General features: G+C 48.5%; 1 protein-coding gene across 1 annotated transcript; it reads left to right on the top strand.

The window, feature by feature from the left end:
* Nucleotides 1-753: 753 nt before the first annotated feature.
* On the top strand, nt 754-7,083 carry AVPR1B (arginine vasopressin receptor 1B). The gene is given in 2 exon segments (NM_001246222.1): nt 754-1,693; nt 6,749-7,083. Coding segments are annotated over 2 exon segments (1,275 nt in total).
* The last annotated feature ends 7,407 nt before the right edge of the window (nt 7,084-14,490 follow it).

Here is a 14,490-nt window from a genome sequence, read left to right as displayed (position 1 = left end):
GTGCTGGCTGGCGTCGCCTGCTTGTCTCGCTCTCTGTCCCTCGTCCGCTACCCATTCTGGCCCCCCTCCCTCCAGCAGCCGGCCTCTTGGTCCTCCAGCCGGGTGGTTGCCTGCGAGCTTCACTCCGCCCTCCTCTGCTGGAGCCAACTGGCGAGCCGCAGGCCGCCGGGCTCGGCGTGAGAGCCCATAAAACCCCATCCGGCCGCTCCGCTGCGCTCCCGCCGCTGCTCACCAGGCAGAGCCAGCGGGCTTGGCTGGGACTTCCAGCCCTGAGCGCGACACCGACAGCCCCGGACCGCGCCTCCAAGCAGGCTGAAGGGCTTCCGCTCTTGGCTTCCAGAAAAGTTTGGAGAAAGTGAATTTGAGGTGGATTGGAGAGTGGTAGCCCCTCCCCAGCCTTCTTTCCCTTCCAGAAGCCTCACTCTGCATAGCCTCCCCCATTCTTCCCGTCCAGATTCCCTGTCTTCCTGACCCCTCCTTCTCTCTCTCCTGGGTCCCCTCTCCTCACTGGGATCAGCGATCCCAGTCACATTGTCTCCTTCCATATTTCATCCTCCCTCCTCCTCTCTATCCCTGTCCTCTGAACGATTTCCAACTATTTGCAAGCCTTCTCCCTGTCATTCTCACGCTTCTCCTTTCTCTCCGCCTTCAGCCTTTCCTTTGCCACTCCATTTTATCCATCAAACCTCTCCACTTGCATCCACATCCTCCCTCCATCCTCCCTCCATCCTCCCCTCCCAGCATACCTTGCTCATGGATTCTGGGCCTCTGTGGGATGCCAACCCCACTCCCTGGGGCACCCTCTCTGCCCCCAATGCCACAACACCCTGGTTGGGCCGGGATGAGGAACTGGCCAAGGTGGAGATCGGAGTCCTGGCCACTGTCCTGGTGCTGGCCACTGGGGGCAACCTGGCTGTGCTGCTGACCCTGGGCCAGCTGGGCCACAAGCGTTCCCGCATGCACCTGTTCGTGCTGCACCTAGCCCTGACAGACCTGGCTGTGGCGCTCTTCCAGGTGCTACCCCAGCTGCTGTGGGACATCACCTACCGTTTCCAGGGCCCGGACCTCCTGTGCAGGACCGTCAAGTACCTGCAGGTGCTCAGCATGTTCGCCTCCACCTACATGCTGCTGGCCATGACGCTGGACCGCTACCTGGCTGTCTGTCACCCCCTGCGCAGCCTCCAGCAGCCCGGCCAGTCCACCTACCTGCTCATCGCTGCTCCCTGGCTGCTGGCCGCCATCCTCAGCCTTCCTCAAGTCTTCATTTTTTCCCTGCGGGAGGTGATCCAGGGCTCAGGGGTGCTGGACTGCTGGGCAGACTTCCGCTTCCCTTGGGGGCCACGGGCCTACCTCACCTGGACCACCCTGGCTATCTTTGTCCTGCCGGTGACCATGCTCACAGCCTGCTACAGCCTCATCTGCCATGAGATCTGTAAAAACTTAAAAGTCAAGACCCAGGCCTGGCGGGTGGGAGGAGGGGGCTGGAGGACTTGGGACAGGCCCTCACCTTCTGCCTCAGCTGCCACCACTCAGGGGCTGCCATCTCGGGTCAGCAGCATCAAAACCATCTCACAGGCCAAGATCCGAACTGTGAAGATGACCTTTGTCATCGTGCTGGCCTACATCGCTTGCTGGGCTCCCTTCTTCAGTGTCCAGATGTGGTCCGTGTGGGACGAGAATGCCCCTGATGAAGGCAAGTGGGGTCTGTGTGGGGGCAGTGAGGTGGGAGAGACAGGAAGAGAGGATGGGGGATTAGGTCAGGGTTACAATGCCTCCCAGGGCCAGGCAGGTGACAAACTAGTGGGGCAATGAAGAAAGATGGTGCCTCCTCCAAGTGAAAAGGGGCAGTTATGACTACCCTACCAATGCCATGTCAGTATCTTTTATGTGAAATTTCTAGCTTTAAAAATTTTGGTAACTAACAATTTTAAAATGCTGTGTGGTACTAGTGAAATATGGCCATTAGCACATTTGGCCACCAACTACCAATTTGCTGGATGGGCTTTAAAATCATAGAATGATAGCAATTTGTGGCCCATGAACTTGCTCTCTCAGCCTTTTCCCTCCTGCTCCTGGACATGCCTTTGAGCTCCTTCTCAACAGACTCTTCCAGTTAATTAGAGTTGGCACATGAAAACCCTGAAATTTCCAGTTCAACCTCTTCATGTTACTAATAAGGAAACAGAGGCTCAGAGAGGAAATGTTACCAGCTGATGTGGTGAAGTCCCGGATTCTTGGTGCCACAAACAAAGAATTGGATGTGACACACACAAATAGCAAAGTAGCAAAAGTTTATTAAGCACAGTAACACTCTCAGAGAGGGGAGAGCGGGCTGACCTCTGTGAAATGAGATCGGCATCAGTTTGGTGTACTTTGGGCCTTTTTATATGTTCTTTTTTTTCTCTTCCCTGAGCTGCTTAATCTTTAGCCAGCATCTGCCTTTTGATAGGTGGGTTGCTTAGTTACTTTGGCCCTTGTGCACTTGCATGTGGCCTTCATCTCAATTTTAAGTGCATGTATTCTATGCAGTACCTATGCATGAGCTTTAATGAGCTGATTCTTATATGGGGTCATTTTAGGGATACTTTTTCTCTCTAACACACATGCCCATCTCTGCGGAGCTGCCCCTTACTGGGTTGGTCTGGATCTAGCCAACCAAGGGGCTCTTGACTCACTTCATATAACTTTTGTTTTGGCTCAACCTCTGCTTTTTATCTTGCCTCTTGCTCACCCTCCTCTTTATCCTGCTTCTGCTCCTACTCATTCTGCTTTTTATCCAACCTCTAATTCCCTCTGCTGTTTTCCTGCCTCAGAACCATGACTTGCCCCAGGCCTCACAGCTAGGGAGTGACAAAGTGAAGAATAAAGCCCAAGTCTTCTGTCTCCTTGTCTTTTTCCTCAACCTCATTAATAACTCTGATTTTAAAAGTGGTTATAAAAGGAGGGAGACCTTTCTTCTGTGTGAAAAGCAAAATGGGAACCTCTAAGAGGACTGTGCTCCAGCTGGCACATGGGAGGCCTGGCTCTCATCATTTTTCTGAGAGATGAAATAGAGGAGAGATGAAATAGAGGAGAGGAGAAATAGAGGAGAGATGAAATAGAGGAGAGATGAAATAGAGGAGAGCCATTCATGAATTTAACACAACCATGCAAGAGAAGTGCAAAAGTAATACCAAACTTCCTTCTTAATACAATATCCCTTCTTAATCACCCTTTTGACATTGTCTGGGCAAGAGACTATTTGTAGATTATCCTTTAAGCAATGAGCATATTAATTCTAACCAACTGTGGGGACCTCCCTGCTCTAGCCAAGCACAGAATAGAAGGAAGGAGGGTTTCCTAGGTACAGGCTCATTCAGCCCTCATGCTACTGAGGAGTGGCCTTCTGTATTTTACATTTGAGTCACTTGAGACTCATAGAGGTAAAATAACTGGTCCAAAATGCCACTGCTAGTGAGAGACAGAGCTCGGGCTTGAATTGAGGTCTTTATGGGCCAAGCTTTATCCAGGTCATGGCTTTACTCCCAACATTGTGGCTTAGTCAGTGGCACTGGGGTGAGATGGTCATCTGCCTCTTTATTGAGGAGAAGATGGTGCTCCTGCCACTTAGCCAGTGCAGACTTTCCTGCTTGCCCATGGTGTCCACCATCATCACCAACCTGTCCCTCAACACCTCAGCCCTCACTTGAGTACAGTGATTTACCACTTACCAAGGACTTATTTGGGCAAGGAATGCATGGGACAGTGGGTTGTCCCAAAGAGTTATCTTACAGACAATGTGCTCCCAGAAAAATGAAAGCCCTTGGGGCAGAAATTCATTACTTTAAACTTGCTTTCCAGTACACAAAGTTCCCCTCCATCGTATGCTGGCCTCCAGGCCCCCTGGCCCCAAGTCTTTGGTCAGAGCCTGCCTGTTTCCTGGTCCCTGCCCCTGTCCCCGACCATCAGTTGAGTTTCTGGCAAGAGGCAACGAAGGCCAGAACTGGGTGTGATGTATCTACCCTCAAGGGCTGGGAAGCGCAACCACCACTGCCTCTGGCACCTCCTCTGCAGCACTGCCTCTGTGGCATATCTCTAGCCCCTACCAAGGCCTGGCTCAGGTGAGCCAAACCAAACAGGCACTCCTAAATGAAGGAAACTGTGGAACTCCTTTGTCCCTGGCTTAATCTTGGACACTAAAGGCACATTGATGGAGCAGACAGGATGAATACTGTCCCCTCAGCCAAAGCCACTTCCCAAATCTTCCGCAATTTGTAGTTAGTTACACATTAACTAGGGAGCAGGCCAGAACTCAGGCAAAACGGAAGGAAGACTGAGTTTGTTTTTGAGGCTTGTCCCTTGTATTAGTCCATTTGCACTGCTATGAAGGAATACCTGAAACTGAGAAATTTATAAAGAAAAGAGGTTTATTTTGGCTTACGGTTCTGCAGGCTGTACAAGTAGCATGGTGCCAGGCTGGGTGTGGTGGCTCATGCCTGTAATCCCAGCACGGTGCAAGGCTGAGGCAGGGGGATCAATTGATTCCAGGAGTTCAAAACCAGCCTGGGAAACAGTGAAACCTCATCTCTACTCAATAGAAAAAAAATTAGCCAGGCATGGTGGCACACTGGTTCACCCCTGTGGTCCGATCTACTGAGGAGGCTGAGGTAGAAGGATTGCTTGAGCACAGGAGCCATAATCACACACTGCACTCCAGCCTGAGGGTCAGAGCGAGACCCTATCTCAAAAAGGAAATAAAAAAGAAGCATAGTGCCAGCGTCTGCTTCTAGTGAGGGCCTCAGGAAGCTTCCAATCATGGCAGAAGGTGAAGGGGGAAGCCAGCATATCACATGGCAAGAGAGGACAAGAGAGAGAAGAGAGAGGTCCCAGATTCTTTCAAACAACCAGATCTCATGTGAACTAACTGAGCGAGAACTCATTACCAAGCGAATGGCGTTAAGCCATCTATGAGGGATCCACCCCTGTGATCCAATCACCTCCCATCAGACCCACGTCCAACACCGGGGGTTACATTTCAATATGAGGTTTGGAGGGCACAAACATCCAAACTCTCTCTCTCTCTCTCTCTCTCTCTTTTTCTTGAGATGGAGTCTTGCTCTTGTCACCCAGGCTGGAGTGCAATGGCATGATCTCAGCTCACTGCAATCTACCTCCCAGGTTCAAGCAATTCTCCCGCCTCAGCCTCCCGAATAGCTGGGGCTACAGGTGCGCATCACCACGCCTGGCTAATTTTCTGTATTTTTAGTAGAGGCGGGATTTCACCATGTTGGTCAGGCTGGCCTTGAGCTCCTGACCTCAGGTGATCCACCCACCTTGACCTCCCAAAGTGTTGGGATTACAGGCATGAATCACTGCACCTGGCCGACATCCAAACCATATCATCCCTCCTCCACTTCCAGGTGCTTCCCACTCTACCTTCACTTCTGTTCCCTGAACCAGTCCATCCAGGCCCAGGTACCTTCAGCTTCCCACCTGTATGACTCATGCCCTCTATCAAATGTTCTCGGCCTATGTCTTCCCTTCTCTTGAGCCATGAGTTGCCACACCCATGAGCATGTCCCTGGGACATGTGCACAAGGAGTCAGTGTATCTGAAGCTTTCACAGTGCCTTGCAGAGTAGGCACTTGAGCTTTGCCTTTTATTTTGCTGGTTGAAGCTCTGGTGGAGTATAGGATCTCTACCCTGGAGCTGAAAGACTTCGAGTTGCAGCTGTTATTAACTGTGCTATAAAAACTAGAAAGCTTACTTCTAAGGTTCCTTCCAGTTCTGAAACTGCTTTCACTGATTCTACAACCTCCACTGAAGAGTAAGGTGACTCAGTATGCCACCTATGCCATGGCTATAACCATGACAGATCTAGCAGGAGGCCAGAGCTCATCCCAGCAGCTTTCCTGTTGCCATGAGGGTTTCATTTAGTCTTTAGAAAGAACGTTTTGTCTGGAAGGAATCTTATAGCCTTGGCATCCTCACATTTTGACTGCCCAAGAGAGAAATTAGTTTTTCCCTACAGAAAGGTACATTTCCTAGGCACAATCTAAGAATACAGAACAAGTTCTGGTCTGGAGAGGGATGCTTGGAAGCCCAGTACGTAGAAGCTGCCCCCTCAGCTGCAGGCAGCAATGATGACATAGGTGTCTATAGGGCATTCATGCTCCATTGACTGCCCCATCAGATCCCCAGCATTGGGCCTGGCAGAGTCGATGCCCACACACTCAATGACTGAATATAGAATGAGTGGGCCTGCCCCTGAGGAATGGAAGGGGACAGAGTCCAGGAGGCCATGTGAATCCATGATCTATGATGTAAGTGGGGATGGAGATGGATGAGGCCTGAGCTTGGTTATTTTCCCTGCCTGTTTTACAGAAGTTGTCTCATTCTAGGTCTACATTCATTAGGGGACTCAAGGTCTAAGTTTTGTAAAAAAGTTGGTTTCTCCTATCTGGGCTGATCCTATCCCTGACAACATTCCTTCTTCTCAATTAAACTTGAAGCAAACCTCAGCTCCTACCTTCACCCTGCAGTTACACAACAAAAACGAGCAAACAAAATCAGCATGGTAAGACTCTGGAGCCAGGAGTCCCAGGTTCAAGTCTCAGCTGTGTGTCTCTCTAATTACAGGACCCTGAGTGACTCCCTTCTCTTCTCTAGGACTCAGTTTCCTCATCTGTTCCTCATTGTGGGGCCTGGACGCTCTCCCAGGTCCCTTCGAGCTGCCATTCTGAGGCTTCTCATGCTTCTCTCTTGGTAGATTCCACCAATGTGGCTTTCACCATCTCCATGCTTCTGGGAAGCCTCAACAGCTGCTGCAACCCCTGGATCTACATGGGCTTCAACAGCCACCTGCTACCGCGGCCCCTGCGTCACCTTGCCTGCTGTGGGGGTCGCCAGCCCAGGATGTGCCGGCGGCTCTCTGATGGCAGCCTCTCGAGCCGCCACACCACGCTGCTGACCCACTCCAGCTGCCCGGCCACCCTCAGCCTTAGCCTCAGCCTAACCCTCAGCGGGAGGCCCAGACCTGAAGAGTCACCAAGGGACTTGGAGCCGGTGGATGGGGAAGCCACCGAGGAGACCATCATCTTTTAGGAAAGACTCGCTGGGGTCTGGCACTGCCCCCAGGACTAGTGGAGGTTCTCTGCCAACCTCGGGCACTGGACATGAGAGCTGGGAGGGTGAGGGTTGGAGTTAGAGGAGCCCTGTCTGAAGCGGGGTGAAAAGGCCAGAGTGGGCTCCCTATCCTGGTGTCACAGCTGCCCCGAGAGTGAGGGCTGCCTCATGAGCTCCCAATCTCAGACGCTGGCAGTCAGGGAGAATCAAACTGCCAGTCTCCCTGGTCCTGCCATATTCACAGGGTGTCCATGCACACATGGTGTCCCAGATCTAGGCAGGCCTAGGATGGTGCCGTCTAGGGATCCACAGGGGGCAGGAACCCAGAGGTTGGCCTTGTGCTCTGGCTACCTGTCTCAATTCTAACCTGACTGGCACATCTCAGCCTAACCAGGAGAGGGGAGAAGTGAAAAACTGGGAGGAGGACTCTATTTGGATCTTGGATTTTTTTTTTTTTTTTTTGGTAGAGAGAAAATGGTTTCATGAAGAAAAGTGAATGAGTATGTAGGGCTTACCCTGTTGTGCCCAGCTGTCTGTTGAGGGGAGGTGGTCTCATGGAGATGCAGGATTCAGTACAGTACTTGGTACCTAGCAGGATCTCTGCAAATGCCAGTTCCTTCTCTCCCCATGCCACCCCCTATGACAGCGTGGATGACAGGAGAAAGTGTTGTCTATTCTTTGTGGTCTGGTCCACTGTGAGTGTGGGTGGGAGGAAAGAGGGAGGGAAGCAGAAGATGAAAATGGTCATCATAAAATTAACAGCAGGAATAAGCCTCAAGGGCAGCAGGGACTTGTTGCCCTCCCTCCTTTCCCCAACCCACCCCCCAGGGAGTCCAGCCTGCTCCTTCCTCAGGGGCTACACCTTTGAGAAAAGGTGACATCGTCGTGGCTCTGGACACCCTCCAGGCTCTTCAGAGCTTCCCCCATGAATCATATGGATGCTGTGATCCAGTTAGGAGCCTAGGTTTGAATCTCAGTTCTGCCTTCAGTATCTGTGTGACCTTGGGTGAGTCACCATACATTTCCAGGACTCAGTCTCCTCACCTGTATAACAGGTGAGATGATCTCTAAGCTCCAACCTTCCACGATTCTGTAATCCTGAAAATGGTGTTACAGAGAAACACAAAGGAAAAGGTGTTACAGAGAAACACAAAGGTAAGCAACAGGGTCTAGAAGAGTTGTTGCATTTTTATGACAATGACATTGATATACTCTTTGACTCAATTCTGGTGATGGTGGGTCCCCCCATGGTCATACTGTCCACTTTTGTCCTCATCTGGGATGCTGAATCCTCCTCCAAGGCTGGGAGAGGCTATAGGCCAAGGGAGAGCCAAGGTAGACTTTCTGGACTCCAGGGGACTTTTATCATGGGGTAGCTTCCCCCCCCCAATTCTGATTCCAATTGAAGAGAGAGCCTTGCTGGTGGAAAAGACATCAGCTGAAACGTCAGGGGAGCTGTATCCTGGTTCTGCCACCAGCAATGACACACATCAATAAAATGCTGGCCAGTCCTTGCTAGCTTGGTTCTGGGAATCAAATAGGACTGTGGATATAAAAGTCATTTGTAAATTCATGAGCTCTATACTAATGTAAGGAATTACTAATCTAATTAAAAGCTCCTGAGGGAAGCTCTAGGGAACACTTTCGGTCTCTACCCTTGACTCCCAGGGAAGCTTTGAGGAATGACTGTGGCTTTGCGGATATACTTCTTTAAGAGGCCACTTTAAGAGGCCTGAGGCTTTCTAAAAAGAAAAGAGCCTTGCTGAATGTTGTGAGTGAGCAAAGCATCCCAGTCCTTCAGTGCTAGAGAACTGGAGAGTGAGACCCTAATGGGACCAAGGCTCAGGCATATGAGAGGACCCACAGTCTCCCTCTCACTGAGTTCTGTTGCCCATATCAGCCCCTGACATCCAATGCTTCTTCCCTGTCTATCTGCCCTGGTGAAGTGGGCTTAGAAGCCTTCCATGCCAGCCAGAGCTGTTGAATCTGCTCCCTCCCCTGCATACATAAGCAGCCTCCCCACCCCCTTGACCCATCTTTAGACCACAGTTTCTGACCCTAACGCCTAGAGTTGGTAAATCTTTGTTCTTCATGATGACTGGGAGGTAGAAAGAACACCAGCTGTGTGCCCCAAAGACCTGGGTTTGCATCTTGATCTCACCCCTTTTCTACCTGTATCAACTTAAGCAAGTTGTCCAATCTCCCGGAGCAATGCTTTCTTCACTTATTAAATAGAAATAGCAATGCCCACTTTGTTAGGAGGGATTTGTAAGATTAGATTAGAGATAGAACACTCAACAGATGTTAGAGAGGGGAATAACGGCCTGGCTCCAGATTGCGTCTGGTCAATAACCTCCAGGGTCCTGACCCAGGAGAGTCTACAGTTCAGAGAGGAAAAGAGGAGACAGACCTGGGATGGAGGCTAAATCACTTTTCTTGCCTACCCTTTGCCTTCTATAGATCCCCTCTTACTACTATGGTATTTTCTGTTTTGCATTGCACAAGAAGAATTTACTTGGGGTGGTGGCTTTGGAGCCCTCCTTGTTCCTCCCATGGAAAGGCTGCAGTTGATCTTTTCCAGAAAGCTGGTTCTGTCCTGTGATCTGGCCCGTGGGGAGCGACCGCACACTGGCTGAGGGCCTCGGGAAACCATTCCAGGAAGCTCCCGAAGGAAATGGTGGATCTCACTGGATCTATGAGTGTAAGTTCTGCAGGACCTCTAGGAGGCTTGCCTGGCCAGTCTGGGCCAGAGGAAGAGCCTTGGATAGGGTTCAAGGAGGAGGGGCCCTGTGGAAGCAAGAAGGAGGCTCTGCGCTCTCCGGGGTGAATCCCATTTCTGACAGCTAACCCCAGGAGAAGCTGAACAATGCCATCTCTGCCGGGACACTTGTGTAAAATGTTTATGCCATCCTGTGACTGTGAATGACAGTACTTTAGTCCCTTAAAACCTATGTACAAGCAGGACATGGGGGGTAGACGGGACAGAGAGGAGGGCAGGAGGGGTTCATCGGTTGACTATGGGGATTTCTCAGAATCGTTTCTTACACAGTTTGGTACAGGCCAGTACTTCCCCAGATAATGTGTCTGTGTTTTCTATGTAAATAGGTCTTTTATCTACTACAGGGCTATAGATTCAGCCCAGGCTGTAGCAGTTTATTCCTGGGTGAGAAACCCAGGTTGAAATTCACCAATAAAAAGATTTAATATCCAGGAAATTCCTGTGCATCTTTAGTTTTCTAGGGACAATGATAATGGGATGTGCAAGATAAAATTAAAGTGTGTTTGTCTTGAGTGAAGGGGTGAGGTGGTTGGGGGAAGGGACCACCCTGCATCCAGTTTAAGTGGGAAAAGCAGAGTGTCTTCGAATTTGCCATGGGACCACAAGGTGGCAGTGTGGAGCCAAAAGTGGGCCTGGCCTGGGCTGGGCTTTACTTGGCAGCTCCTGCCTAAGAATCAGGGTAAGGCCCTTTCTCTAGCCAAATATTGCTGAGATCCAGTGCACATTCTTTAACTCTCCTGGAGAATACGAAGCAGTAATGACTTACAGGGAAGGCCAGGAAAGTCACCAGCCTCTTAGCTTGTGAGTCCTCAAGTTCCAAAGAGTCTTGGTCCCTCACTTGACCCTGTTCTCCTGAGATAACTGGACATACACTTAGTTCTCTCTAGACCCACGGAGATTTGGCAAGGCAAAGAACAAGAGGTTTCTATTGCAAGGTGAGGAAATGAGTATAGGAATTCCTGCCCAAAAAGCAGCAAGACACATTAGTCAGTGTTTGAGGGCCCTAGTAGGACCTCAAAAAGCCACATGAGCTATAGTTACTTTACGGATTCTGGTTTAGAATCTGGAGGCATGGGTTAGGAGGCCTCCTTGAGTGTGCCTCAGAGCCCAGCAATCTGTCCCAATTCCAGAAGCAAAGAAACCCACTGATGTTGAGCGTAAAATACCTCCTCCCCCAGTAGGTCTTGGTGGCTAATAAGATGCTCATGGAATTTTGCTGCGGTTCCCATGGTATGCATTTGGATGCTTGCTCCTTTAGAATAAGAATTCATTGAAGACAGGTCACATTTATTATGGTCTACTGTGGTCTATATTCCTAGGTCATTGTTGGCATGTAATCCACCATCTAGTGGTTGTCAATAGCAAATCAGTTTTTCTGTGTCTTATTATCAGATAATTTTGGAAAAATCTTTGTCCAGTCCACGTCCTTGGAGAAACCCAGTGTGAAACAGTATAATTGTTCCTGGGAGGTACCAGTGACATATAACGTGGGAGAATGTGACTTCATTGAACTGGAAGCTATGCTCCTCAAAGGGTGGTTACTCATACAGGCGACTATTTGTACCGATTTAGATAGCTCACCCTTGAAGCTCATGGAAATATGACAAACAAAAGGCCATTTTATTTCTAGGTGGCTTGCAATGACTTTGAGGATTAGTTCAGTTTGTTAGCTGGCCCCAATCATTAGCTTATTGGCTCAAACTCCTCAGGAGGTGACATCAGCCTTCCTCTGTACTTACGAGGGCACCTAAGCAGTCATGTGCACTATTGAAGTTCTAAGCTCTTGGTAGAGTCACATGTTTAAATCTACTGTTAAACAGCACTCTCCAAGAATGCCTTCACTTTATAAGCAATCAGGATGGGTTCTAATATTAACCTCCATGATATATTCACTATTGAATGTCATATTTCTGAAGCAGAGTTTATTATAGAGCTTAATCAGATGGTCTATAATCATTCTACAGCCTCTGGTCTCTGGTCCCCCTGACGTCACCTCCCTGTGCCAGAGTATCACAGCAGCCTCTGAGCCCAGACACAGACAGTTCTCCAGACAGTGCCACTCAGGGCTGCCCCTCAGGCATTTATTGAGAGCCTGTAGCAGGTCAGATCTGTTCCTTTACTTTCTGCCTTTTTTCCCATCTGTTGATTTTCCACCCTTTTTTTGTAAACTGAGATCAGAAATCACCTCTTTCTGGGATGTTTTCTCTGATTAAGACTGCCTGATTCTAGCATCCTATTCCCTGGATCTGTGAAAATACTGATAGGCTCTTGTTTCATTGCTCTGTGTTCATTGTTTGTTACCTGTTGTTTTGTACATGTTCTCTGGCTCTTTCCTGTCCCCATAGTTAGGTCATAGATGCCTTGACCCCACCCAATCTTCTTTTTTGTTGATCTCTCTCTCAACACCCAAGGCCTGTCCCAGAATTCTGCGGAAAGCAGGCAGTCTGTTTACTCTCATCCCCTCTCCTGGTGGGAACTGTCTCAGCAGCGTCCCTGCAGTGTCTCTTGGGTGCATTGTAAATTGTCTATATCTCTTCAGTACACTTTTGAATTTTTTTTTTTTTTTTTTAAACGGAGTCTTGCTCTGTCACCCAGGCTGAAGTACAATGGCACGTCTCGGCTCACTGCAACCTCCACCTCCCGGTTTAAGCTATTCTCTTGCCTCAGTCTCCCGAGTAGCTGGGATTATAGGCATACACCACCACAACCAGTTAATTTTTGTATTTTTAGTAGAGGCAGGGTTTCATCATGTTGACCAGGCTGGTCTCGAACTCCTGACCTGAAAAGATCCAACCACCTTGGCCTCCCAGAGTACTGGAATTACAAGGTGAGCCACTGCGCCTGGCATTTTTTTTTTTTCCTTTTTTTAAGAGATCAGGTAGGGTGCAGTGGCTCATGCCTGTAATCCCAGTGCTTTGGGAGGCTGAGGTAGGAGAATTGCTTGAGGTCAGGAGTTCAAGAGCAGCCTGGGCAACATAGTGAGACCCTCTTTACAAAACAATTTTTAAAATTAGCTAGGCATCATGGCATGCACCTGTAGTCCCAGCTACTTGAGACGCTTTGGCAGGAGGATCATTTGAGCCCAGGAATTTGAGGTTACACTGAGTCATGATCATACTCCTGCACTCCAGTTTGAGTGACAGAGATCCTGTCTCTGAAAGTAAATAAATAGATAAATAATAAATAGAAGAAATCAATAAGAAGTAGAGTTTCACTTCTTGATGGGACAATGTTGCTGTTATTATTTTTGGTATTTATTCCTCATTCTACCTGTCTAATCAGTAGACTCTGTTGTGTCCCATTAAGAAAAGCTTTGTAAAGAGAGGAATGACAATGGTAACTAAAAGGTGAAGGAACAAATAAACCAGCAACATTTTCCAACCCAGAAACCCAAACCAGAATCATCCCCTTACATCAGCTTGGGGAAGAATACCTCAGGAAGAGGAAAGCCTGCCTGCCGCTCTCAGGGCCAGGACTGAAAAGGTCATCCACAGCCAGCAAATGGAGCACAGTTCATAAATCTCAGATGTCTGAGACCTGAATGCCACTGGTCTTGGGTTTGAATTTGACTAGGAGTAAACCTAGGGTTTCAATTCTGGGGGCATGTTTGTTTAGCTATTATGAGCAAAATTTCTTTTTACTTCATGTCTTAATTAGCTGTTGGAGAAAAATACTCCTCTAGTCACTGGTTACTCATGTTATCAATTTTAAAGCATTTTAATTCTCTGTGGTTTTCTAGGGCTAGGATATCTGAAAAGGATGACAAATTTTTCTTCATTTCTAATTTTTTTTTTTTTTTTTTTTGAGACAGTGTCTCGCTCTGTCACCCAGGCTGGAGTGCAGTGCCACGATCTTGGCTCACTGAAGCCTCCAACTCCCGGGTTCAAGTGATTCTTCTGCCTCAGCCTCCCGAGTAGGTGGGATTACAGGTGCCTGCCAGCAAGCCTAGCAAAGTTTTGTATTTTTAATAGAGACGGGTTTCACCATGTTGGCCAGTTTGGTTTCAAACTCCTGACCTCAAGTGATCCACCTGCTTCAGCCTCCCAAAGTGCTGGGGTTACAGGCGTGCAGCACCGTGCCTGGCTCCAATTTTTCATAGTTCTTGATTTTGTTAATTGTTTTATCACACTGATTAGAACGTCTAGAACAATGTTAGATAACAAAGGAAATGGCAGGCTTGTGGACATTCTTACTTTGTTTCTGACTTAATAGGACTGTGTCTAGGAGATTACAGTTAAATATCATGTAATCTCCTGATTTGAGATAAATCATTCTTAATTGAGTTAGGAAGTGTCCCTGTATTCCTAGTCGTTTTTTTTTTTTTTTTTTTAAACCAGGAATGAATCTTAAATTGTATTAGATTGAGCTTTGGGAGATTTTTCTTGGAATAAGAGATTATGATGCTGATTGATATTTACCGGAATTCCATTTGTCCTCTTTAGCTTATAAGAAATAGCAGATTCAAAGGTTGATGGATGCTGGGCTTTGTAAATGCACTATTTAAAGTTCTGAGGGCCGAGAAGGATTACTCAACAAAACACGTCACTGAAAACGAGGAAAACTGCAGGGTTAGGCAATAGGAAAAGAAGAACTGGTGGTGGTTGCTA

Source organism: Macaca mulatta, chromosome 1 (assembly GCF_049350105.2).
Source record: "Macaca mulatta isolate MMU2019108-1 chromosome 1, T2T-MMU8v2.0, whole genome shotgun sequence".
NCBI lineage: Eukaryota > Metazoa > Chordata > Mammalia > Primates > Cercopithecidae > Macaca > Macaca mulatta.
This window is presented reverse-complemented; position numbering and strand designations above follow the sequence as displayed.